Below are 27,086 nucleotides of genomic sequence, written 5' to 3' on the forward strand. Positions count from 1 at the left end.
TGAGAAAAAGAAAATGGGAATGTGCTGTATCATTTGCCAGAAAAACGGGTTGTTCCGGTTGAAAAACACATGAAACGGTCTATTTTCTCTGGCACTTGTAAGTTTGGACAAATGGTACAGAAATTTCTGGGAATTCCGGTCAAAGCGAGAAAAAGGGAATACCTCGAAAGGTATTACCTTTTTTCCGAAAACATTCCACCGGGATGAACTGTTCCATTTGAATTCTCCCCGGAATTACCGAAAATTCCATTCAAATGATAAGCGCTCTTTGTCTTTGTCCTCTCTTTCAAGCTGAATCTTAACATCAATCGAAAAGCTTATTGAACTTCGTGCCGTGCAATTTTGGTCTGAAATCATACTTGTGATTTCAATTCGAATTCGCGCTGCGCGCTCGTTCGATTTTGAAATCACAACGCTCAGTTCAATTACCATTATTTATATAACCAGTCCGGCTTTTAAACAAGTACACTTGTCAATGAAAACTTGCTCGTTAGTAACCGGCTTTATACGCTCGAAGAAGGTATCGATCCACAAAAATAAACACGAGAACGAGAGCAAAAAACCGTCTTTTAAATTGCGTTTTCCCTCGCAAAATAAAAGATGTTTCCTGCATGGTAACGAGCAAACTGCAGTATCTCTCGCAATGAGCAATGCCGAAATCTATTATATGTTCTTCAACAATGCAGAGACAAACTAAACTGTCAGTGAAGATACCTAAAACAGAATAATTTCCTTTGGTTAAGGGTGCATACTTACCTTCTGTAAACAAGTTGTTGTTTTGCTGCCGTTTTACATTTTGAAGTAACCCTACCGAGTTCTACCAACAACATTTATGCACTCCTTTTTAAAATGATTCACATGTTAAACGATGAACTAATACTGGATGCATGAAGATACGCCTGACCTATCATGACTGTAAGTCACTAATTTGGATAAGCATTGTTTCCAGTTTCTCTTGGGACTTAACAATGAACCCAAGTGAAAACCGAAACAATACTTATTCAAAATTTGGGGGGGGGGGGGGGGGAACAAACAAAAAGTATTATGGTATTTTCCACTTCGGCCAATAGCCCTTTTCACGGTTAGTTTTTTCTCATTTGCATTACAATGTAATCTAATGTGGATGCGAGGCAATTTCGGGTTAAAGTACAAAATAGCCAGAAATTGCCTCACATACATGCTAGATTATATTGTAATGAAAATAAGAAAAACTTAACGTGAAAAGGTCTATTGACAGAAGACTTGCATTTCTTGCAACACATTTTTTTTTTGAGAATTTTCCATTGTTTTCAGCTTACAATACGTTAGAACCTCAAGAAGACTCTACAGGACTGAAAGGCTGCCTCAAGTCATTCACCTTGGATGGCCATCCTCTTCACTTCGCAAGCGCAATTGAATCATTGCATGTTATTACTGCTTGCCCTCTAAGCAGCAGTGAAAGAAATCAATAAGGGCCACCTGACACGGTGGTGGCAATTTAAAATTGTTCTGAACGGACAACAGTTGCGTTGAAGACATCTCTTCTCTTCCGCCGCAAGCACCGCTCAGATTTAATGAGTGGCTGAAACATTTCGCTGGGAATGGGATGCTGTATCTTCAGATAGCAAAACCAACTGCAAAACACTTTTCATCAACTTCCTGTTTATTTCATTGGGTAGAGAGAGACATGAGGGACGACGCGTGACTGGAAAGCATTATGATATTAGGGTTCGAAATTGATCAGTGCGACCATCTTTTTAGTTTTCTTTAGTCTTTGATAGCTCTTTAAATTCCAACGATACGTAACCGAGGGAAATCAAACAATACAAACACAACGCAAAAAATGACGGTTTATGAAAGAATACCATGGAACTCACGAGTAGCCCATTTACTGAAATCTACTGCAGGACGTATAATTTCATTTTTAAGAGGAATTTTTTGGGGTGTGTTGGAATAATATTATATTCCTATAATGTGACAAAAAAGTAAAAGTAGACTGTATGTTCATCCCACTGCTTTAATTTGTTATCTTTCTAAGAGCATTAATAAAAATATACTGATGAGGATTGTAGTCATTTTTTTTACAACACACAGCTTCTTTTCTTAGACGTTTTTTTCCGGCTGGCCGCAATTTCAGTTACACTTTGCATGATTATTACTTTAGGGTACAAATAAAAACAATGCAAGTTTTACGTACGAGCAAAAGGTATCACCTTTATGAAGAACCTATTTATATTAAACCTTAGAAGGTCGTTGCCTTTCCGGGATCTTGTGCAATTTTTCTTCTCCGTAAGGGTGAAGGGAGAAAAACGACATCTTATGGTAGCGCCTTCTGGGTGCTACTAAAGTATTACTTTTGGATAAATACAAAAACGAATGGTGTACTTTGAGATTACTCGAGGTTGATTAACTGGCCAACCAGAGGCGGCTGAAGTACATCTTGCCGCAAAGACCGCGGATCACTCGGCGAATATCCTACGCGGAAAAAGAAAACGTTAGATAACTTACTTCGACACTTCTTCGTTTCACTTGCAACTGACTTGTAATGGGAAAATAACGAAGATCATGCAGGCATGAATCCGCGGTTACGTGTCATCTAATCCTTATACAAACGAGCCTACGAAGCCTTGTTGGCATATACGGCTAAACTTGAATGAATTCTTCCTCTCGCGTGAGAACAAGTAGGCTGACTTAAAAAAGAAAACAGGTTAATCAAGTCGAAAATACAACTGAAATAGATAATTTCTACCTACCTCCATATGAATACGGAGACGTGAGATCGACAATCGGTAATCCGCCTTGTTCAACTAAGACGAAAAGAAAATGTTTTGTGACGACAGAAGACAAATGTGAAGGTAGATCACATATTTTCGACCCACCAGGTTCTGTTCAAGGAAACTGCCACTCCAACAAAAGAGGAAGTAGCTTGAAACGAAGTGAAATAATGTGGACAATTAAATTTTGCCAGATTTCTTTTTCTAAACCCGTTTGTATCCAAAATGGCTTTCTTTTGTTTCCAAATTTCCCTGGCTCCGCCTTCTTGAATAACAGAGACATGTTTCTGGTACCCTGTTGTTCTGTCTTTTTCATATTTCAAACAAACTTGCTTATTTCCTCTGCTTTAAAATTACTCTTCGGTAGAATTGGAGGTTCCCTTTAAGAGGCATGCCTAGTCTTTACCCTTGGCATTCTAAAAAAGTAACAATTGTGCCAAGTTTTAGCAAATAGAATAATGCAGTTAAAAACCGGAAATTTAGAGTCTGAGATTCCCCCTGGAATACGTGTTTAAAAAGAAGTAACCGTTGTTGCAGGTGGGTGAGTATTACTCTAGACACCCCAAATTTTTGTACTTTGAAAAACCTTGCATACCTTTTCCTTGTCAGTCCCAAATTTAAAGAATAATGGTCTCTGGAAGCTTGCGTTGACCAGAAATGCTTACAGAAAACAAAAGTACCCGGTTTCCTTATGGTGACGCTAGGGGGGAATCATACTTGTCAATTTTTTTTTCAATATCAGACATATGTTGCAGACACTCCATGCACTTTTAATGAAACTTATGCCACCCAATGTTTAACTTTTTCGAGCACGAGGATTCCATTTTCCTGGTTGCGCAAACACAAAATATGTCCCAAACAAGCCCCTGTAGTCTTTGATCTAGAACGGCCACCCACCTTGTTCACCAACGCCACCAATTATCACAGGAGAGTAATTTGATCCACTACTCCAGTAGGCTTGCTTTGGGGGTGAAGATGGTGTGATGTCAAGTACAGGACTACGAAACCCACCGTTAATTGATCGTACAGTGGAGCTCTTTTCTCCCGAGGTTGGACCCGTTTTAGATACAAGTCGCTGTGGAAGATTTGGCGTAGTTTCCTCCCACTTTAGGCCTTCAACGAGCTTTAGATTCACGTTTGTGTCTATTAAAGGTGACGGGGGTGTTTTCTGCAAAGAGGCCGTATAAACTTCCCCGTCTTTAAACGGTGACTGCAAGAAAAAATTTCTTTCTAAAGGTGACGATGGCGACTCTGGAAGACTCGTTACCTCTGGTGGAGAACTAAATGAGAAAGTTACTGATTCATTCTTGGAGCCATCTTCTGAAGGTGTATTCCTACTACTTGGAGTTAGCGGTGTGAGAAGAGCTGGCTCACTAGCTCGACTGGTGTTTAGCTCTCCATCGACGTTTGCTCCTGGAGTGACCTTAGATTGGACAAAAGTATATATATATATAATGTTAAAGACGAAAACTGCTAGATCGGATATGATGAAGGGGCTTTCCTTATGAGCTCAGTATTACAGTGTATGCTTAAGATCAATTTGCTTGAGCATTAATTTGGGACACTGCTAAGACGCCCGCCCATAAGACGGGGTCGCAAGCTTTAATGTGAAGTTGGTTGTCGGCCAAGGAAAATATGATTTTAGAGGGTAAATTGCACTAGGGTCACTAAGAGCGCTTTCCTTTTGCCAGAACTGGCCGCCCAGACCCTTCAGTTTGCAAAGAAAATGCGACAATTTAAAGGAACACTTGCATGACAATCCCTCGCATAGTTCTGGAGGAGTATGATTATACTATCGTCCAAGTGTGTTAATTTGAAGGCGTTGTAGAGTTAATCCTTCCAAATGCCCGATCTGGCCGATCAGTTCCGTCAAATGAAAAGCGTTTTAAGTCGGGACCAACTGCAAATTGATCTAATAGACCTACCCGGCTAACTCAATGTTGTACCCAATTCAAACCCTTTGGGAATAAAACGCTTTGTTCCAGGTATTTCCATATCATTTAAATGTGAATGCTACACTATAATGCAAATACAATACACAAAGAATCTTAACCCCGGGAGATTTGGATTTGATTTGAGTTGAGTTAGTGGATTTGGCCCATGATGGTCGCTCTTTGCTCAGCCAGTCAAAGGTTTCAGATGCTTGGTAAAAACTCTGCGACAACAAGGAAGGAAGGAAGGAAGGCGCATTTGGTTACCTGTTGGCTGTTCCGAGCCTGCTTTATTTGATCCAATCTGCTGGCCAAAAGTGAGGTGTCCGAAGCCGTAGCTGCTTCTGAGGCCTCAAAAGACCTTGACAATTTGTCATGAGGTGAAGAAATTGACTGTTGCCTTAGCTTGATCTTGTTGAGTCTCTCGATGAGCGCGGAAGTGTCAACGTCATACGAAGAGGATGAAGCATTTTCAAACGCACTTTGTTTTGAAACTAATGAATGGTTGGGGGTGGGATGAGTTGCAGGAGTCAAGAATGTTTCAGGAAGACCTGACGAAGTACCATCTAGAACATGTAAACCTTCACCATAGGACGCCTCGGTGGAAGAGGCAAAAGGATTCTTGCCTGAGGCAGTTACGTCCGTTGCATCCGTCACATGAAGATGCAACAAAGGGCTTCCTCCAGTGAGTGCAGGGTCGACTGGGTTTAAAGAATTTTTGGTTGCAGAACGGTTAGCGGATGAATTCTGATGCAATCCCCAACGGTCACGTTGTATCCATGGTTGTTGGATCGCGTTCAGCCTCTCAGCCGACTCCCTTGTGTTTGGAGGATTTGCACATGGAATACCCGTAGGGTACAATGTACTACCACTTTCTAAATGAACTGGCTCGACATCGCCCGCTCTTCCCTCTGGAGTAGGTTTTTCTCCTTGACCTGTAAACTGTGCACTTATCCCTCCATGAAATCTGAGGCCACTGAAAGGCGAGTTGCCATTCAAAGATGTTGCGTCATGGCGCTCTATTCCAACTGAGGTTGGTGTATCTTTATGTCCAGAGAGGTTTAAATTACTGCTCTGAGGGAGAAGCCAAAAATCAAGTTGTGGTGACGACCCCGTGACCAGAGGAACACTAGCTGCCTTTGGTGTTCTTGGTGGGAACATATGAGAGGAAATAGTTTGCGGCTGTTGCCGCAAACTGTCGCCTTGTTCGAAAGAACCCTCAAACAGATATTTTTTCACTGTTCCCGGTGTTGTCCCATTTGATAAGTGATGGAAAGAGACAGAGTTTCTGTATTGACCATCCGGGATGTTATGAATATCAAAGTGGCTTCCAACTGCGTCCACTGGTACTGATGGTGGATCTTGCGCAGAAAGCAACTCCTTATTCTGCGAGGTACTAGGTAACCTTGGTCTACAGATGATATCAGACCAGCTAAGATTTGCCTGAGGCGAACGCTCTGTTGGAGGCTTTTCTTGCACTGAACTAGGAGTTGTGGTTACCGTGGATTCGTCCAAAATTGTTTCCAGTAGGTGACCAGGTTTTTGTTCAGTCCTAGCCTGGGTTAGATCTGTTTCCCCGCGCCAATTCACAGCAAGACATAAAACAAAACAAAAAATAATGGCAAAATTGTAAACAGGTTTGCTTTGGGTTAGGGCCTGTTTTTCGAACATCGCAGAAACAGTTTGCATCCAAAAGCCATTTGTCAATTACAATTCCCTAACATTCTAAAAAGCTGGTAATTAAGATATGTCTTTAAAAAAAAGCAAAAGCAAATGACTGCAGTGTAATGCCTTAACGTCTACTTTTTAATGGTGCCGAGGGTACATGTAATCTCAGAGGCACCCGAAACGTTCGGAGCTTGAGGGAAAGGTAACTATGGATCCAAGAGGTATTTCACCCACTTTTGCTAGCTTTGTTTTGAATGCTATTTTCAAGGTGAGTAAAACATAATCAAAAAAGGCGACTTTTCTCGAAGGCCATTTGACTATGAGCAAAACTGTTAAACTTCTCATTCAAGGAAGTGTTTTCTCTCTAGGGATAAAGTGGAAAATGTCCCTTACCATAACGAGCTTTTGACGGAGTCCTTGGAATCAAATCTCGAGACTGAAAAGCATCTTGCCCTAACATTTCACAAAAAGTTTGTACATTTCATTTTCAAAGGAAGCATTATTGCCAGAATAAATAACTGCTGAACAGCAGAGAGGGTACTATCAAACACACTTCCCCAGTTTTGTGAAACCCTACAGGTAAAATCAACATTTCCTTCTTTAATCGATTTCAAAGTTCTTTACAAACATGACATCTTGAAAGTCAGATTGTTAAATTCAACGTGGTCCCTCCCCAAAAGATTTTAGTTCAAGAGGGCAGAGTCAGTTTTTTTAAGGACTTTCCTGCATCAGATAAACTTGCCTTACCTAATGCACCAACAGGATCCACCAATGCTTGGGGCTGAAAAAAGGCAATTGAACACTAAGTCAATGCTGCTCTCAAGAAATGTCCACCGGTAAAATTATAACTACTCACAAACCAAAAGATGGGCAACCTTCTTCCTTGATTTCCTTTTTCTTCCCGTCCGTTGGAGCGAGACAAAATGGACACAGAAGGACCAAAGGAGCGAGGCAGAAAAAAGCGTTTTGCGTGAAGCATGTTGCACGAACAAAAGAAAGCACTGACATGGAACAAGGCAAACGATAACCTGAAGACAAGCTCGACTATGCCTTCTTGCATCCTAAAGTACATTTTCAACAGAGTGGGATTTGCAGAAAAGATTGATCGACTTCTGCGTCGACAACAAGAAACAACTGTCGAGAGAGCAAAATAATCTCAGTTATCAGAAAATGAGATCTTACTTTGGGAGTACTGGCTCTAGATGACGCATTTGACGATGACAATGAACTGGAGGTCGAATCTTCCTTGGCGACAGCGTCGGCTATCTGTGAAAAGAATGTAACAGGACGATATGCAAGAACTTTGTTAGATCAACCAAGACTGACAAACTTTGAAATAAATATTCAACGACAGTCTAAGAAACGATATCTTTTGACACACCTCTCACACCATTACCGCTTTTAGCTGTGTACTTCGAGATAGGAAGTACTTTCGAAGTTGCTAGGGCATTCAAGAAGGAAGAGTTGCAAGCGGTGTTTTGCCTCACTATATACCGGGCTTTTTTTATGCAATCCAAGCGTTTCGCCCGCCGCAGGTGCACGCTGAAGCATGCACCAATTTTCAAGTTGGATTCTCCAAGAGCTCACATTTGTGCCACATTTAATTTTGGTTACAGGCGCCATCACTAGTTACCTGTTCTGCTAAAAGTGCTTGTGGTTTAAGAACTTTAAGTGGTTCATTCCTTCCTCCTTGTGTTCTCGGGGAAACATAATGCTGTCAAAAGAAAAATCAAAATATCAAGAAATTTTCCAATGTACTAAAACGTAAAGTGACTCACATTAGGCCTCTACTTTCGTTCCTCCGGGTAATGAATTTCCATTAGAACAGTGATTTCTGGCCTAAAAAGGAACATTAAACATAATGGCAGCTTTATTTAAGGAGGCTCCCAAGAGTTTTAGGGCCGCGCGCAAGCTGGGGATTAGTATGGCTTAGTATGGTGCGTAAAGCATGAATCGCGCGTGTTTTTCTGATTTTTGTGACGTCAGCGTGACCAAAGCTGTAAAATTAAGTGCTAATTTTCTCGCGTTCTCTTCGGAATTTTTTTTGTTTGAAAATTGGCCCAGTTCTAACCACGTAAAGTTCCTATCAAATACCAAAAATTTGTTAAAATCTGTCACAGCTAATCGATTATATCTAGAAAAATAACAAATTACAGAATATTGACAAAACCGCCTCAACGACCTTGCCCGGGTTGCTCGAACCATGGTTAGCGCTAACCAGCGTTTTTGGTAGTGTTAATTCCAAGTCGAAATGGGGTGTGCTACAGATGAAGGCACAAAGATTGTGTACCCAGGTTTATATTGATATTTTCTTTAAAAGTCAATTTTTCTCAAAGTACGTTAATCCTGAATGTTTTTTTTTAAATTTCCCGAATACAATGATGAATCCTATTGGAGACATTTCGTCGATCCCTTATACTTTTTAAGGGGCAAATGTGGTTTTTTTATTTGACTTTACGGCAGTTTGAAAACATTTCAAGATGGTTTTTATTGCCAAGAATCTGGACAGATTGGAAGGTTACTACTGACACATTCTTTACGTAAAGAGAGTCCTTGATTGCGATGACATATTAATGTAAAACACAGACCGGATAAGGTATGCTCTCCTCAGCGTGTCTCTGCGCAGGGGGCTTCTTCTTATTCTTCTTTTGAGTTGACTTGGAAGCTATAAGCGCACTATCACGAGACTGGAAATGTAAAAATTAGAAAGTTTTCTCAACAAGGTAATGATGAAATGCTGAGCAGTCTAAAGCGAATTCTTCCAGTTGGTTCAGTCATTTCATCACATCGATCGCGGACAAAGAATTTCGAGGAATTCGGTGATGTCATTAAGGTGTTTTGAACTTTTATCTCCAGGAGGTTGAAGGTGACCTAGAAATAAATCTTTCTTCAAGTGTCCAGTTCCATGACGTCTTTCGTTTCGGAAATACAGCATTTTGAATTTCCTAATTGTCACCTTGCGTAACACCAGGGTGACCCGAAAACACTTACCCCTGGTCCACGGACTGCCCAAACGGACTACCACAAAAATACTATTTCAAGTGAGTACTATTGGTTGTAAGCAGTGTCACAATTACTGCTAAGCCTAAACATCCATTTTAAACAGCGTTGGTCAACAGTATTTAAGTATAAGCACCCATTTTAAAAAGGTTAGCTCTCAATAGTTGTTGTGATGGCCGATTACATCATGCAAGTGAAGTGAAACTGGTGCAACAATTATTGGCTTAGCTCTAATTGTGACGCTGCTTACGACCAATAGTACTCACTTGAAATAGTATTTTGGGGGTAGTCCATGGACCGGGGGTGAGTGTTTTCGGGTCACCCATGACACCATGCTGCAAAGTTATTTGGTTGAAAAAATGTCTATGCCTATGAATCTCAGCAGTCTGAGCGTTTCAAGTACATTAGTAGATGTGTTCATACACATGTATTTTATCTCATGAGTGAAAAGTAAGCGTTTTCATCGCTAAGTGAATTCCAGATGTTCGTGTTGATTTCTGGCCGCCATATTGGTGCACAACGGTTTCGATTTTATTTTTTTTTTGTTGCGTGACAGTGAAAACGATCTATAATTATGAACTGTCGCTGGTGAAGGGCAAATTGGAATCATGTGCGTCAAACGTTTGAGGAGCATGACATGACAAAACACACAAAATACAAACATGTACTTGTTTAGCTACTTGTGGCTTTGGTAGCGGAAGTCTTGAGGGCTCAAGCATTTTATGCACAGGCCTGAAAACAGAAGGAGTACATCCTGTAAATCGAATGTCTTGCACTACTTGTTCACCGACACAGTCCTTGCAAACAACATTTCAGTTCGATTTAATGTATTAGAAAATATCAAAATGCTGGTAGAGTCAAATTGAATCAACACATACTTAGCATGGTTTGCAGAAGTTTCTTCTTGGTCTGAAAAATTGAAGAACAATACCAAGAAGCAACGTTAGGGACATCGATATACCGCTAGAGCACTTTCTGCTTTATGCATGAGCTTATCCAACAAAATAACAGGTTAAGCGGCTATAGATATGCTTGACACTACCTAGAATACAAGGAAATGAAACTCCGGTATACTGCAATAATTATTGGTGTTCCAAACCAAACACCCAACATTGCCGCTTATTGAAAGATCCATCCAAAATTTCCCATGTGCTTGGAACTCTAATATCTTTAGCTGGACTGCAACTTGTCCAATTGCCCCAAATACTCTAAAAGTTACAAAATGTGATTCACAAAGGTCACCATTACCATGTAACTTCTTTATTCTGGCAGATTTGGTCCAACCTTGAATGACGTCTGGGGTGGATACTAAACAAGCAAAAACCTGAATTAATTTAAGTGCACAGTGGGCTTATGACACAAAAGTGTCGTTTCACTCCAAAAACCTTTATGTTGTTTTTTCTCTTTTTTTTTTCTGAGGCAATAAGCATCAGAGCCTTTGTTTTCAGACAGGATTATGTTATCATGTGCTAGACTTTACCTGCATCTGGCGACATTTTCAGAGACTTGTTAAAGGATGATAATCTCTCAGCAGCGGGTGTGTCAGCTGCAGCAAACGATACAGGAGGAGATGGGGGTACAAGACCAAGTTTCTATCAAACGGAAAAGAACCTAACTCACATAACTTGATAGTGTAAGATCCTTTAGGAAAGAGTAGTCCTTGATAACAAAGACAGGTGTTTTGACAACCTGAGGAGAAGTCATCTTTGGTGTAAATTGCAGAATATATATATCAGAATTTATTAAAAACTGGATCATTGGATAATGCAATTCGAGAGTTTTGATTGGCTAAGCCACCATGGGTTATGAGCCATTATACCATGATCTACAAACACGGCAAGCATATGCGTGATTTTTTGGGCCTTTTTATTTTTATTGTAGCTTAGTTTTCTACATTTTGGGGGCGTTTTTAATAAAACAATTATTCCACTCGCGCTTGTTGGATTTGAGATGATTATAGCCAACGAGGCGCTACGCGCCTCGTTGGCTATCTATCATCTCATATTTATTCCATTACGCCATTTACCATATTTGGTCAAGAGCACGCGCAAAATATGAGACGGTAATACACTATAGTGTCCCGGTTTGACCGGTTTAGGACAGCAAATACGGACGGAACGAGAGTTTTTCAATGAAAGAATCGTTTCCAACACGATGCAAAGCCTGAGAATTTCGCTTGTCATTGTTTGTCACTCGTCATTTCGTTTATCCAATCAAATAAAGTACATTTTGCTGGCTTTTTGTGCTGTTTCCATCGTTCGCACGCGCCCTGAAGGACAGATGATTCATCTTTTTTAAAAGAGCCCCTGCGGGGCTCGGGAAAATACTACGCAACTCACAAAATATCCGCGCATATTATATGTTAAAACATCGACTAATATTAACAATTAGTATAATTACATAGGTGATTGAAAGTATGCACGGTGAATATCGGTGAATAAAAATAGAGACGAAGTCAAGGTTTTTTATTCACCGATATTCACCGAGCCTTACGTGCATGAAAAATTGTTCTAGCATGATTTCCTAGGTGATCATGAAAAAAAAAAGTTGTTTCTTTAAAACAATTAATTTCTTCGTTTGTGACCTCTACAAAATGGCTTTTATACAGGCTTCTATTAGGCAAGATGGGAGATCCGAAACAAAAATAGCAGTGCAATGCTTTATCTGCTTCAGTATTCACCACATCTTGTTGGTTAAAAGAGATGCGAGTACCATAATTACATGTATGCCCACGCCCTGCTGTCCTGACAGAAACAGCAGTTGGCCAGAGGACAGTTCACATCATGAAATCTTGCATTACACTGAATGTAGACAGTCCTAAAAGCTGTTGAAAGGTAAGTGAAATAATTTTTACTCACAAACAAAATAGGAACCTCAGCAAGTCTGCTTCTTTGCTGTTGAACGGTCTTGTAAGAATGCGACTTCATTTTGTTCACAGTTTCTTTCATGGCTGGCATTGTTCTCTCAATTGCTTCCCTAAATCAATAAAATGGATAAGAATAATACTACATCAATGAAAATTTCAGATACAATTGGAAGTACACTAACCGCTCAATAAGTAATTTTTAAGTTTTTGCAGGAAAGCCAGAACAGATTACGGTGCCAGAAAAGTCTTCTAAAACGTGTTAAAGCTCTCCATAACCAATATCATTATCTTTCTTTCGTTTAAAGGATTGAAGAACATAGCCTTGCCCTTATTAAGGAAGCTGAATGTACCGGTAATCTTCCTCCAGATAAAAACTACAATACATGCAGATTGATTGCCAGCATAAAGATGTTGCTCTAGCCTTTAAACTGAAGCATGATATGGATCGGAGGAATCAGAGAAAGGCATTCCATAAAAGACTTGCCGCGGCTATGTAATCACTTCCAAAAAAACTTTAATCATCCCGTATTAAATTTCGCTTTCGAAAATATAGTATTTAGTCTTTTCTTCTTGCAGTGGAAAAAAGCGAGATCATTTTCCAAACATGCACTATAAGCAACCGTGACTGTGCTTGCACCAGCAGTACAAACATGTATTGTGGTTAAATACTTTTGTGTCCAAGATTAAGGACTGCTGTAAAATCAATTGATTATTTATTATAAATGGTTGTCAGGGTTATGGTTTGCCAGCCATGGGAGTAATCTCCTGGATCTTACAGCAACCCAACCTCCTTTTAGTGATGCCGCTGTTAATGGCTAAAAGTTACAGTAAATTGTGTTGAACACTTCAACGTAAGTTATACAACATGTACAATGTACCTCAGGGCTATAGTGTTGGTCAGATGAGCATGATGAGTGTGGATTGCTGACTTCACTGGAGCAGATTGATCATGAAAACTGGGAAGAGGATCTGAGGAAAAACAAGATCCAGAAACAGTCCAGTCTCAATACATCTAAGAAAAAAATTTGCATTAAGTTTGAAATTCGTTTTGTACAATAATTATCATCAACAAGGTTGCAAACCTTGGCAGATCTGATCTTTGATCTTACTCAGTGACAGGTTCCAAAGTTGAAGAAGACTGTGTAAAGGATAAGAAAAAAATATAATCTATTGTTATTGTTACTTTGGGGGAAATTTGAATGTCAAATACTGGGTACTCCAGAGAGCTCTTACAACACAGACAGTGTTGTGTTTGCGTAAATAAATAACATGCTTCTTTGCAAGTGACTTGACAATGTAATGATGAATCAATAAAGATTCTTGTGCATCTTGATTTGCAAGAGAGAAGCAGAGCCAGTTTTGTTATGGGTAGATTACTACCACTATTTTTAAAATTCCTTGTGAATATTATTGGCATGGCCTTCCTTCTTAGACATGCAGATAAAATCTATGAACTAGACAAAAAAGATAGCAAAGAGTAGGTTTGCTGGATTTCAAGATCAGAAAGCAGTCAGTTGTATGCTTGCATTAGGTCAAGGTCTTTCAAATCTGAGGGCAAATGGTATTGATAGAGTGAAACTAGATGAAATACCAATAAAGTTAGTCATCAGATAAGCAACAGGAACCAGAACATGCCATGCCTTAGATGCTTCAAAATCCAAATTACAGTAGAACTATTTACTGCAAGGAGCTATATGCAGATCAAACTCTAAATGGTGCCATGGATAAACACAACATTTTTTTAATCTTTAAAAACGCTACTATATAGACCAACGTAAGATAACATGTGTTGTAATGTACCACAATCATCCTAAAATAGGTAATATACTAACCACAGACAGTTGGTTACCAGTTAACCAACTGTCCGCCAACAGTTATTGTCCACCAACCCCTTTGCAGAGGTGCTAGTGGGATGGAACTTAGAGCCAAAACCAGAGTTTTGCAGTTACTTTATTAAAAGGTGGAAAGCACTTAAACTGGTTTACAAAAGCTCATATTTACAAAAGCTATACATAATAGCTCTGAAACAATCCAATAAACTGGGATACAGCCGTATTATATAACAACTTGACAATTGCCCTAAAATGGACTAGAAAAATGTGTAGAAGATAGGAGCAAGAGCAGGAGCCATAGCATTAACAGCAGCAGCAGTAGTAGTAGTAGTAGTAGTAGTAGTAGTAGTAGTAGTAGTAGGAGCAGCTGTCGCAGTAGCCGTAGTAGTTACAGCTGTAGTTACTAGTAGTAATAGCAGCAGCAGCAGCAGCAGCAGCAGTAGCAGTAGCATTGGTAGTGGCAATAGGAGCAGTAGTAGTAGCAAGGTTCAATACAGGGTCAGAAATTAGCTTTCTTATATGGGCGCCAACTGGCGACTAAATAAACATTTTCAGTCGCCAGATGGCAAATTGTGGTCGCCAAAAATTTTCGCCTGAAATGAATGTTTTGAACTTTTTATGGATACTAGAAAGCAACGACCACGCGGTCTTGTGTATGTGTCAAGCATTGTTTTTTTGCTTTCGAAAAGCGGACATTTTGGAGAGAAGATGCATCCGACCTCGAATGTAATAAAGAAATCCATCTGCCACTTAGTTTGTTGAAAATTTCAGCCACGTTAACATCAGTCACCTTCTGTCGCACGCAAGCCGCCATGTTGTTACTGTGCTACATTCCTCGTACCAGTCCCTTGAATCTCTCTAATGAGTCGTTGTTTTTTCGCCCACAGTACGTGTTTTACAGTGTATGATGAAAAAATACGGCAGCTTGCGACTTATGGAGGTAGTTAACAGAAACACTCCTTTCATTTTCACTTCAAAAAAATTGGAAGGATAAAAAGTCAGACACCTGTTGGCAAACGGCTCTGAACTTAATGGTAGGTCACCCACTGGCGACCAGTTGTGAAATTCTGGTTGCCAGTACTCAATTTTTAGTCGCACTGGCGACCAGGAGGGTGCAATTTCAGATCCTCCAGTGCCATTCAACCAAAAAATTACCATTAACATTTTATTATTATTTTCTTTAGGCAAAATAAAGTTCTCTTTCCAACACAAGCAACGAACAGGACGAAGAATGAAAGGCTTCCTAAAACAATACCACCTCAAATCAAGCTCTCTTAATAGAAAGCAATGCAAGAGGCCTCGTTACATACAAAAACAGTGAATCAATGAAAAATTTAAAAACTCTGAAAGTTAAATGTGTCCACTGGCTCCAGGTTGAGGACATGCATACATAAACATACTCACCTATACAAATTAACTTTTCCACCGATGTAAGTATCTTGGATATTTCTCTGTGAGACAAAATTAAATCCACCAGTACATACAATTGCAAATGCACTTAAGTCTACAGCAATGTGATTAACCTAAACAATCAGGTCCAGATCATTAATGCATTTTTTTACATTAAAGTCTAGCTGACATTTATTCAGCTAAACTTTGAGTTGCATGGTTCTGCATATCACATGATCATGTAAAAGTGATTATTGAATACACATGACCATCATTTTAGAAAATCTGAAGAGCATGTACACAGCTGAGTTGAGAAAAGTAACCAATTGGAAGATCTGAAATGCGATTTTGGGAGTTCTGGGCACCAAATTTAGTACAATTACATGTACTCAACAGCAAGTTTTAATTATTCAAGTCCATTGTCAGTCAGTGTCCTTTGCAGTAAAAACTCACTGCTCTTGTCTTGCCTTAAGTACACAAAGAGTTTGCAAAATCATTGTAGTGCATGAGTACCATTAACAGTCTTCAAACTACAATGTAAAAGAGATCAACACACCTTTCTAATCTCTTCTTCACAATCTCTCAATAGCAAGTCTGGAACCTGAATTTGAATGTTATTCCCAAGTAATTTTTTTTTTTGCAAAAGTGAGTGTAATTTACTGTGATTTTTATAATTTTGCAGAATCTCACCTTTACTGCCAAACTGCTTTTGTCAGTTTTTTTGAAAAGTACAATATTGAGTTTCTTAGTATGAGAACCTAAGGTGCTCAATGGATGTTCCTTGTTATAATTTATGTAAACATTCAAAAAAGGTCACTGGCCAAGTAGTAAGTAACCCACTGTCAAATTATTGGCTGATTTCTCCACATCCGTTACTCTGTATAACCTTCATTCCCTCCTGTAAATTGTAACAGTTTGGGGATCGTCAACAGTAACAATAATTTGCGTTATCAACCATACAATGCACATGCAGTATTTGATGAACCACCTTAATGGCATACATGTAGAGTGGTTTTGGCTCAACTATCAGCTTCCTTTTGCTTGGCTTCAATAGCACATGATTGATTGTAGTTTGAAAACTAGTGCCTGAAGGTGAGATTCCACAGAATTGTGTAAAGCAAAGTATGATAAATTGCTATTTTTGCAACATCAACTACATGTACTTGATTATATTGTAAAGTACAAGGAAGGATTACGTTTTTGCAAACGTTGGCCATGTAGCACTTATATAATTTGAACAGACTTAACTGATTAGAGTGTAATGTGAAGTGAAGTTTCCACCCCATGTGAACCATGTGAGTGTTAGCCCTACTAATGGAAATGGGCCCACACAAGGACAGAGAAAAACTCTGACCAGGGTGGGAATTGAACCCACGACCCACTTCGTTGTTTGCCATTTTGAAATCAATAACTGCAAACCATATCCTTGGTGGTGCATGGCACGTACATGTACATGTAGCCCGCAGGGTGACTGAAGGCCATGACGCCCCAAAGGGCGACAAAGGCACAGTCTCTTGGTTAGTGGTATGTACATGTACAATGTGTAACAAAACTGTAACATGATCAAAATAACCAATTTTTTCAGAGGTTTTCGACTGGTTTTATGTTCTAACAACAAACACATCTCCTCTGGACCCTGTGCACGATTGTGATAATCTACATAGGAAGGAAAGGAAAGGAACTTTATTTAAGTGTCTAGTCGTTCTAGCATTGAAGCACTAATTAGGGACACTAAATTGAATGTACATTTACACTAAATCCTTCGATGTAATTACATTCAATGCTAGTTTAACCACCAAAAAACACCAAAATTTAACAACAAAGGCATGGTGCACAATGCTGTAACTATGAAAATGTTAGATAAATATTTGTTCAAAGATAAACTGGTAATTACCCTTGGTTGAATGTCTGCAGCATCAACTTTGTATTTATTGGCTTCATCCTGAAGAACTGAGTCTATTATCCTTCTCTGTGAAAGCAAACCAAACTATTATGTTACAGAAAAGCACTTTGCTGGAAAGAATCATGAAAAGTGGTGCACATCTAGAGGTTGCGGCTTACTTTTAAAACCAGTTGATGATAACTTTTCAATGCTTTGTATTCAATACTATAACTTGAAACAATGGAACAAAAAATTGGTTAACAATAAACAATAAATACATCTTGATGTACCTGTGGCCCTTGCATTGAGTAGAACTCTGTCAATCCTGACCACAAATCGCGGACCTTTATAGATTGAAAGAAACGAAAACAGAGATGAAACACATTAAATTACAAAAAATAAGTGTGCAGCCCTGTGCAAGTTTGCAAAAGAAAATGAAAGAAAAGATGCTGCTTTCTGTATATGGACTGAAAACAGTTACATTTGGATGGTAACTCCAGCAGCATGGACATGCATATGTACACAACTTAGATTTACATGTAATGCATAATCAAGCCAATGATATTGATGAAAATGTTGATATACTTTTGTTGTTGATAATTTATAGATGCCTACAGGTCATACAAAACAACAAAAATTGTTATTTAAGAAATTTGAAGAGAAAATTAAAAGAAAATTTGCATTTCAATTTGATTACAAAATAATTATTATTGCAAATTTTATTGGACTAATCTTGCTGCCACTGATTAGCAATCCTTTTGTTAGTTTGATTATCCCATGGAGCATACATTGATATTCTGCCTGCAAACTTCTGGAGGCAGAGCATACGAACAATGTAGTCTTGGAGTGAGTAATCAGGCTTTCACCCCAAACGCGGGTGTTATAATCCACCACAGGCTGTTAATTGGTAAGTATAAAACGTCAGCCTTCACAGGGATTGAAAGACCAATTTTAGACGCTTGAACAAACCTTTTGACAGTTTTGAGGACCATACATTTGCATGTATCTGTGTTTTCACCCTTGATAGCAATTTATGGAGACTCCTTGTTGTTGACAAAGACGTTTTTTTCAGGTTTTCAGCATATCAGCATTCTCTATACATGTAACTTTTCAGTGTTCAGTGTCATCATCATTACGTTTTTTGTTACCCACTCATTGATGATAATGTGGGCCACTTCAAAACTAGCTGTTACCATGCAAGGGCCAGAAGCACAAGCCACATAAAGGGAGACATAAAAGTACAATTGTGTGTAAAGCACTACCAGCCTAAAACAACCTGTTAACTGTTCCAGGTTAACCTTTCTTTCAGATCAATGTGAAACTTCACCTGCTGCAGCTGCTGGGTCCTTTTGAGAGCTTCCACTTCCTCTTGGTAATCTGTTTTTATCCTATAAGAAAAGACAGGAAAATTGCAATAGTCAGTATTCGCATACTACATAAATTGTAGAATAGTACGACTTAGTGACAGCAATTACCCAACATTTGAGCCTCTGGGTGCAGTTAATCCATTCAACTCCATGACTTGTCTTTCAAGATCACGCTTCCGTTTCACCAAAGCTCTATACTCCTTTGTAGACTCCCTACAGATACACACCCAGTTAAAAGTCCTGTTAGTATGTTGTACATTCAAATAATATCTGACATTGTACGGAAACATCAGTACAAGACTGACTTCTAGTTATTTCTGGGTGGGTGTGAATGTCAAAATAGGCCCACACATGTACATAAAGCACACACATACATGTACAGGGCTGTGTTGTGTTTGGTTTCAAACAAAATAATTTTCTTGCATCCTGTATCACTTTGCCTTGAGATCACTTTTTGTCTTAGCAGAGCCTAAAAGAAAGTGCTTGTACTGATGTGAGGCATGGATCAACTCTTCCAATTCTAAAAGCTGTAATATTCACTATAAGTCCATTAGGTTTTCATTTGCTTCCTATCCGTTACTCACCCAAAAGGACAAAATTCTCCTTATAAACACTTTTTTGAAACTGAAATGACACTACGATGCAAGGACTTGTACCCTTGTTCCTTTTTTGCATTGCCCCGGGAGGGTATGATGAATAAAGCAAGATGAAAATTTTCCAAGTACACTGTACACGAAGAAAATATTTTCCCTTTTAGAATAATAAATATGACATTCAGATTAAGATAAATTCAAGTATTTTGACTCACATAGCATATTCTTTCCATTGATTTTCTACTTGTACAGCATGTTGTGTAAACTGTAGAAATCTAATTGTAACAAAAAAGAACGGCTTAGTGTGAAATGAAAGGTTATGAAGGTCACATTTCATCACTTATTCGTGGTCACTAAATACACTGTACATGTACATGTATGCATATCTACTAAACAAAGTAGCTCTCTGATAGTTTAAGGAAGCAGTTACATGTAGGCACTAACAGATGGTTTAAATGATTTTGGCCATTTGACCAAAATTTAATATCTACATGTAAAATCATATAAGTCACTTACAGTACTTATGGGGGTTACACGTATATGCAGTCCATCAAGAGGCCATTTTCGAAATATCAATATTCAACTTGATAGCGAGGCAGAGAGGACAAAAACAATACAAACAAATTGCAATGAATGTGGAAGATATTAGCATAGCATCCACTTTTCTTTGTCTTTTTCCTCCAACCTCTCTTTCAAGCTAAATTTAAATATTTCGATGGTGGCCTATTCTGAAAGCAAAGCATACTCTATCCCTCAAGTTAAAATGTAAAATTCATGTGACACTGGATTAATCCCTTCTTTAAGGACAGTGCTTCCTAAATCCAAAAAGAAAACTGAGGGTAACCACACATTTTTCAAAGATAATTCATGAATAATATTTGTAAAAAGCTTTAAAATACAAAGCAATGTATGGCATTCTTTCTCAAATTGAAGCTTAATTATCTCTCAAAAATGCATGGTTACCCCCAATTTTACAGTAGTTTTAAACCATGCAAAAATATCCCTGTAGTAGTAAGCATCGGTGATAGGAAATCCTAGTATCTGGAGATGCGCAGAACGTATGCGCAATAACAATTGTAGGCACCATCCTTAATATACATGTACATGTACAGGTGTACATGCAATACACTCAGCAAAATTACTTGATTCTAATTGGACAATTAGAACTATTAGCTAGTACCTATTTAAAGTCATATTGTTGCCATGATTATAAAACCTTGTTTAACCCATTGACTCCTGAACAATCCGGCCCCCATTGAAGAGTAAAGATGTCTGACGTTATACGGAACAAAATCCATCAAGTCTCACTCCCTCGGGTCAATGGGTTAAACAGTGTCAAATTCATGTTTTCACCACAAGTTACTAATAATAACCTTTGCTTTAAAACAATGTAGTGAGCCTCCAGTGCCCTTGACATTACATGCGTGAAGGAATGATTGTGAACAGTCTTTGTTGGAAACGTTGGAATGATGATTACTTTGCCTGTTAGAAAAAAAATAAATAAAGGTGTTTGTTCAAAAAAACCTGAAACCCCTCACAAAATTAGAACCCTTTTTTTATTCTCTAATTTTTTCTTATAGTTAGGTTGGAAAGCTCCAACATTGCAGGGAGTTTCTAATCAATGATGACTAACTCTAAAAATGAACTTGGTTATGAAAGGTGTCTTTTGATTAGAGTATCAACACCTGGCCCCAGTCATTCAGAGGCTAAATAACATTACCCAGTGGTTAAGTCAGTATCCAAGACTTCATCTGTGCAAAAATTTCAGTACAAGTATTTCCCCACATAACTTTGAATATGCACCAGCCTATAAGTACATCTAAGTAAAGGTGTGCATGAAAACTGTGGTCAGCCTTTAACATAGAGTATATTTTTTATACGCTGGATAGTGGCTAAAGCTTCATTGTATCCAGGCTTTAAACAACTGGGGTCAGTGTGTAACAAGTGTCAAGGATTCAGTGTCTTCATAGAGAATTAAGACAAGGGTTGATTCTTGATTGTACATGTATGTATTGAACACAAAAGCTGATCACTTACATGTATGTGACCAAAATAATGGAACAATAAGGTTAGCATTGTTTTTTAACATTGGTTAAAACAATGACCACTTGAAGTGCAGCCTTTACAAACCATTCTACAAGTTGGCTTTATCCATTTAAATTACATTCTTCACACACTAAAAATGTGATCAATATTATGTTGTGGTTCAAATTTTTTCCTCGTTCAAACTCTTTCAAACCAGTTCATTACTGCAGGTATGATAAAGAATGTTAGACAAATTGAACCGGTTTGAAAATTTTTAAACCAAGGAAAAATTTGAACCACAACATACATGTAACTTATAAAGGGATTTAATTAAAGAACAATAAAATAACTAATTTGCATGTCACCTACATGTACAGTGTATGTTAAGATTTTGGGTAACCAACCAAAAAGTGATAATTACACTGTATACATGTAAGGCAGGTACAAAAGTTGGACCGGATCAACTCGGATCAATCACCTCAGATTGAGCAAAAACGGTTTTGTAAGCCATAACTACAGTATCTGATGTTTGCACCAATTTCACCAGGGTTAGCTTAAAGATTAGGGCTAGGGGATTCACATAAAAAACACCCACCATGATCACGCTGCATAACCTTTGCAAGAACATACAATGAAAAATGATGAAGGAAAGTGTAGAAACGATCCCCTGTAATTGAAAAGAAATATACAGCTGTAGTGCTAACAAACTGAAAATACAACAGAGGTTATTGTTTTAAACTAGAAGTTCAGCACTCAATCATACATGTAGCTGAACATTACTGTTGATAAGTAAATGAGTGACAAATAACTGAGTACTACATGTATATTATGGAGAGAAACCTTTCTTTCCAGGTACTCAGCAGCTGGGAAAATATACATGTACTTATTACAACTGAAATAGAAACTGTTGTTCCAAAAAAACAAGTTACATGTAATGTACCTGGGAGGAAGAAAGGGAAAAAAAATAAAATGCCCTCTTTCCATGAGAGACATATAAAAACAATTTATTTTATTGGGAGAGGGTGTGATTTTACTGTTGAAAGGTATTTATAAAAATCATGTCCCCTAACACTGACAAACAAAGGGATTACCATGCCTTCTTGTCACCCATCATGGAAATTACAGAGCGAAAGCAATCTGTTTGCCTTTCAACACAGTTGTCATTTGCATAGAGCTGACAGTTCAACAATTTTGAGTTCGCCAAGAAACGCAGTTTTGCTTTGAGTAGAGCTGATAATGCAAAAAATTAATTTTACTGTGCCCAACAATGCAGTTGTGATTGGTGCCAAGCTGACAGCATAAAAATTTTGAATAATTTTATGCACAGTAACACATCATGATTGCCATAGAGGTGACAACACAACAATCTTTAGTTTGCCCGGCAACGTACATGTATATAGGTTTGATTGGTGCAGAGTTGATAGCGTGAAGATTGTGAATTTACCCAGCAACACAGCTTTCATTGGTGCAGAAATTACTTGTTCATCTACCATTTTGTCTGTTTTAGTTAATTTACAGTGTTTAAAGACGTCTATATTAATTTTGTTTCAGATACCGTTGAAGCTCATTTTCGGTCATTCCTTGTTTTAGTAACTACTAATCTCTACAAGGCACTGGCAGGTCTAGTATGCTATAATGGCATACAAGTCAAACAGTTATTGTTCAAATATCTGGTTGGTTCATGAAACTTTCTTTCTAAATACATGTACATGTACTCGGAGAATTCAACACTGTTTGCAAGGTGACAACACTGTTTTAGTTGCCAAAACATAACATTAAATTTTTAAACCATGTAGCTTCCTATTTATTTCCCTCAAGTTCACAAAATTACTATTAAATCCAATATATGTCCATGTAGCACAGAATTCGTACCTAGATCATACTATTTAGAACCGACACAAATATGAGAGCAGGTGGTTTACCTCCTGGAGAGTGAAAGAGAGACTGAACAATTCTTGGAAACCTTGCTTCTGGGTCCTCCTGGTGAGTTAAAAAAACTCTTTCTCTTACATTGTAACCCTATCCAACGAGAGTGAACAGTCATGTACATGTAAAGGCCCCAGACAGTACAAATAAGGACCACATGGTCTCTGGGTAAGCCCTGTTGAGAGTATGGTAGACTGTAACTTTGATGCAGTAAATTGCAGCATGGAGGTTTCTTTATCATGCTCAAAAATTAAGTGACAATGGAATATTTCAAGTCACAGACAGTACAACCCTGTGATGAGTTCCACATGCCAATTTTATCATACATACCGAAATTGAAATCCTCTTCACCCTACCCTCTTGGACTATGTGCGACAATATTGTACTGTATATTCCTTTAATGCGATACAGTACATGTGTACATTTTCTAAAGAGACAGTTAAAATGACCACCTTCATGTAAATTGCCCAGCTTTCAGTCTGAACAAACTGGTCAGACAGTAAACAGGACTCTCAAAGAGCAACTGAATTGGATATGGTTTGTCACCCATAACCAGTTACCTGCACAAGTCATACGTGTACAAAATAAGTATCTGTTGCTTTCACCTACTTTTTGCTTGGTTTGATATCTGGCACTGTTTTCTTACCTTTTGAATTCTTGACACCCAATTAAAGCAGACTTTTCTGAACTGTTGCTCAAGAAATTTGTCACGTATTGGCCAGCAGTCTCTGTGAAACAAGAAAAAAAAAAGAAGAAAAAAACATGAAGAAAAAAAAATTGAAAACCAGAGTGTGTTAATTTAACTACACATGAAATTACAATAATTGATGTACAAACACTGTAATGATAAATGTTTGGTAGTTGGCATGGGCACATCAATACCTTAGACAAACTTACAGTCGGTTGGAGTTTGTACATACTGAAACGAAAATTCAAGAACCTAATCGAAATATCGTAATCCTGAAACAAAATTTCGTAAAGTGCTGGTTAGCGTTTCGAATTTTAATGAATGACTGGAATCAACAACTGTACTCTTCTCTCAACCTCAAGTGTAAACACCACCTCCTGAATGAAATTGTAGACAAGCATTACAAGAGATTTCCTTTCCTTTACTCAATTAATACTCTGTCAATAAAAAGATACAATGCCCTTATCGTTTTGATTGATTAGAAGAATTACAGTAACAAGTATGAAGTGCCTGTGAGTAAGGTAGATCCATGTGGTATTTGTGGGAAGCAAGTAATGGCAAATTCAGTGTTGTGTGTGAAATGTGGGAAATAGATCCATGGAAGATGAGCAAAAATAAAGAGGGTGGCCTCGAGGTTGGAAGATTTCGTGTGGAAGATGCAAGAAGCAAGCTGATGGATTAGTGGAACCGGTGGAGGAAGTGTGTGAAGAGGTGGAAACGGTGAGAGGTTTCTGTTATTTGGGGGATAGGGTAAATGCAAGTGGTGGCTGCGAGGCAGCTGTGACAGCAAGAGCAAGAATTGGCTGGGTGAAGTTCGGGGAATGTTGCTGAACTCAAAAAGGTTCTCGCTGAAGGGGAAAGGAATGGTTTATCAGAGTTGTGCAAGAGTGGCGATGTTATATGGGAGTGAGTCATGGTGTCTGAGGGAAAATGAGATAGCAATTTCGAGAAGGACTGAGAGAGCAATGTGTGGTGCAAAACTGATGGAGAAAAAGAAGGCAGAGGACCTGATGGAGATGTTGGGATTGAAGGTAACAGTGGTTCAGATGGCAAAGGCAAATGGAGTGAGATTGTACGGGCATGTATTGAGGAGGGATGATGGGCATGTTCTGAGAAAAGCGTTGGAGTTCGAAGTGAAGGGCAAGAGGAAGCGAGGATGACTATAGAAGACCTGGAAGATGCAAGTGGAGAAGGAGAGCAAGAGCATTGGTTTGGAGAAAAAGGACGCCATGAATCAAGCGAGATGGAGAGTGGGAGTTAGAAAGATGGCTGACAAAATGGGGTAAATCCGGCCACCCCCGTTTACGGGGATAAACCCAGATCAAAATTGGATTGATTGATTGATATCAGAGACTCTCTTCAATGTACGTTATTGACCACCATGTCTGTTAACTAGAACATACCTAAACTCCTCATAAGCCAACTGTGGATGAAGCCTGCTAAACAGGAAGTGCATGACAACTTCCATGGCCTTCTTGTTTGGTAGTACAAACATGTCACTGAAAGAAAAAAGGAGATAAAATTTTCAAATCACAACTCCTGAGGTGATCACCATAACATCTGCTTTGAGTTCCTTGGTTTAATGAGATATTGGGAAAATAGAAGCTAAAGTTTTGAACACTGCTAATTTGAACCCTTCAGGAAAATAACAGCTATAAACAAGAAAGATTATAAATGTTCGGATATATATCATTAATCTAGAGCGTTTGGTGATCCAAAAATATCAATATTCCACATGAATGGCACCAATCCCATTTAAGGCTGGATTTTTGGGCTTCCTTTGCAACTGCTTTAGTTTCTCAATTAACTACGATGATCTTTCCAACCTTCATTTCATTCTATTCCACATTTCAAATATATGAAATTTCATTATTGCAAAAATATCATTCCATTCACTTCATATGGGATAAACTTGAACTTGCAATTGACCAGTTCCCAAGGGCTTTGATTGCTCAGTTAGTAGAGCAAGTGCAGTGCAAACCCACACTCATGGGGTTGAATCATGTTCAAGCCTGGATTTTTTCAGGCATCCTTTGCAACCTTCATTTTGCTTCGCTTCCTTTCGTTTCTTTATTGTGAACTATGATTTCTCTGTGTTTCAAATGATAGTCATCTTCAGCTGGTACCATGTATATATTTCAGTCCTTCGCAAAATGACCTGCTCTGATTCTGACCTTCATTTGAATTTGGTTGAGCATTATACCAGTCAGAGCCTCTGACCTGGGTGTTTCAAAAAAGAGGGGTCTTGGGCCAAAGACCCCAGAAGGTCAGCTTCATGACCTCAGAAAATCATAGAACATGTAAAATGGTTTGGTGGGAGCTGTGGAAATTTGACCCACTGGAGTTCTTTTTTGACAACCAGCCTTACAAACTAATCTGGAAGCTTGATAACTTAAGCCAGAGTAAGCATATAAAAATATATATATTTCATGCTTTTTACAGCTTTTCAGTTGCAACCAATGAGAGCTAGATTATCCTGTTGCCAACAAGCTAATCTTGTTGAACTATTACACGTCAACTTGCCCCACAGGGACACAGAAAAAGAGTGGTCATTTTGTTTAGTTGCATTTTTACGGTTACAGATGACATGATAATGCATGATCAACTTCAGCCCAACACTGGTCTCCACAGTCCCCCTCCTACAACATGAATTCCTGGAAAGATCAGCTGGACTTTCTCTGTTCAAATTCAGTTAAGTAACAAGCTTGGTCATTCTAAATTGTTTGGAAATATTTAATTAGGTATAAATTACATGAACTTTCCGATATACGATACGTATCTGTCATGCTTCCCTTGATTAATCTCTACACAAGTTTAAGGATATTTTGGGAGACCCTAGCTTTAGAATGCAAGATAACTGTCAACCATTCAACTTACCGATTAAAGACAACTCTGTATTTAGACTCCATTTTTACCGGGTTAAAATCCAACAGAAGGAGGTTTGTGAAGGTGATTTCTCTCAAGTCCAAATGATTAGGCATTATACCTATCGGTTTTGTCATACTTGAATAGTTCATCACATTAAAATCATTTGTTACAAGCTAGCATAAAGAAGAAAGATCGAAAATAATAAATATATCCAAACAAGTAATAGCAAATTGTCAACGAATAGGAGAATGAATTGAGCCATTCGCGCCGTAAAACGAAACTTAATTCAATTGGCCAC

General features: G+C 38.5%; 2 protein-coding genes across 2 annotated transcripts in view; one reads left to right on the forward strand and one right to left on the reverse strand.

The window, feature by feature from the left end:
- Positions 1-1,647, forward strand: part of LOC138039134 (laminin subunit alpha-1-like) — a 25,197-nt gene extending 23,550 nt beyond the window's left edge. The window contains exon 20 of the mRNA XM_068885319.1: positions 1,294-1,647. Within this exon, the coding sequence (XP_068741420.1) occupies positions 1,294-1,451 (158 nt within the window). The 3' untranslated portion in view covers positions 1,452-1,647. The remainder of the gene's footprint in view (positions 1-1,293) is intronic.
- LOC138039133 (uncharacterized) lies at positions 1,625-27,086 on the reverse strand. Its single transcript, XM_068885317.1, has 29 exons — positions 26,798-27,086; positions 25,324-25,419; positions 23,879-23,960; positions 23,229-23,286; positions 21,902-21,973; positions 20,655-20,763; positions 19,497-19,556; positions 18,797-18,901; positions 18,649-18,709; positions 17,612-17,665; positions 17,334-17,408; positions 15,996-16,040; positions 15,455-15,501; positions 13,301-13,356; positions 13,097-13,187; positions 12,211-12,328; positions 10,833-10,944; positions 10,601-10,660; positions 10,231-10,261; positions 10,021-10,084; positions 8,941-9,039; positions 7,986-8,066; positions 7,535-7,618; positions 7,100-7,133; positions 6,746-6,805; positions 4,952-6,252; positions 3,651-4,176; positions 2,733-2,786; positions 1,625-2,454 (listed from the first exon to the last, which is right to left on the reverse strand). The coding sequence occupies exons 1-29, from the start codon at positions 26,935-26,937 to the stop codon at positions 2,372-2,374; spliced, it is 3,858 nt and encodes a 1,285-aa protein (XP_068741418.1). The 5' UTR covers positions 26,938-27,086; the 3' UTR covers positions 1,625-2,371.

Source organism: Montipora capricornis, chromosome 2 (assembly GCF_036669925.1).
Source record: "Montipora capricornis isolate CH-2021 chromosome 2, ASM3666992v2, whole genome shotgun sequence".
NCBI lineage: Eukaryota > Metazoa > Cnidaria > Anthozoa > Scleractinia > Acroporidae > Montipora > Montipora capricornis.

Bases quoted from the DNA above. Each gene is read 5' to 3' on its own strand.
- LOC138039133 (XM_068885317.1), bottom strand. From the start codon at position 26,937: ATGAACTATTCAAGTATGACAAAACCGATAGGTATAATGCCTAATCAT. The intron at 25,420-26,797 runs GTAAGTTGAATG...TTTTTCTTTCAG, and splicing joins TACAGAGTTGTCTTTAATCG to TGACATGTTTGTACTACCAA. The intron at 15,502-15,995 runs GTGTGTTGATCT...TTTGTCTCACAG, and splicing joins GTGAAGAAGAGATTAGAAAG to AGAAATATCCAAGATACTTA.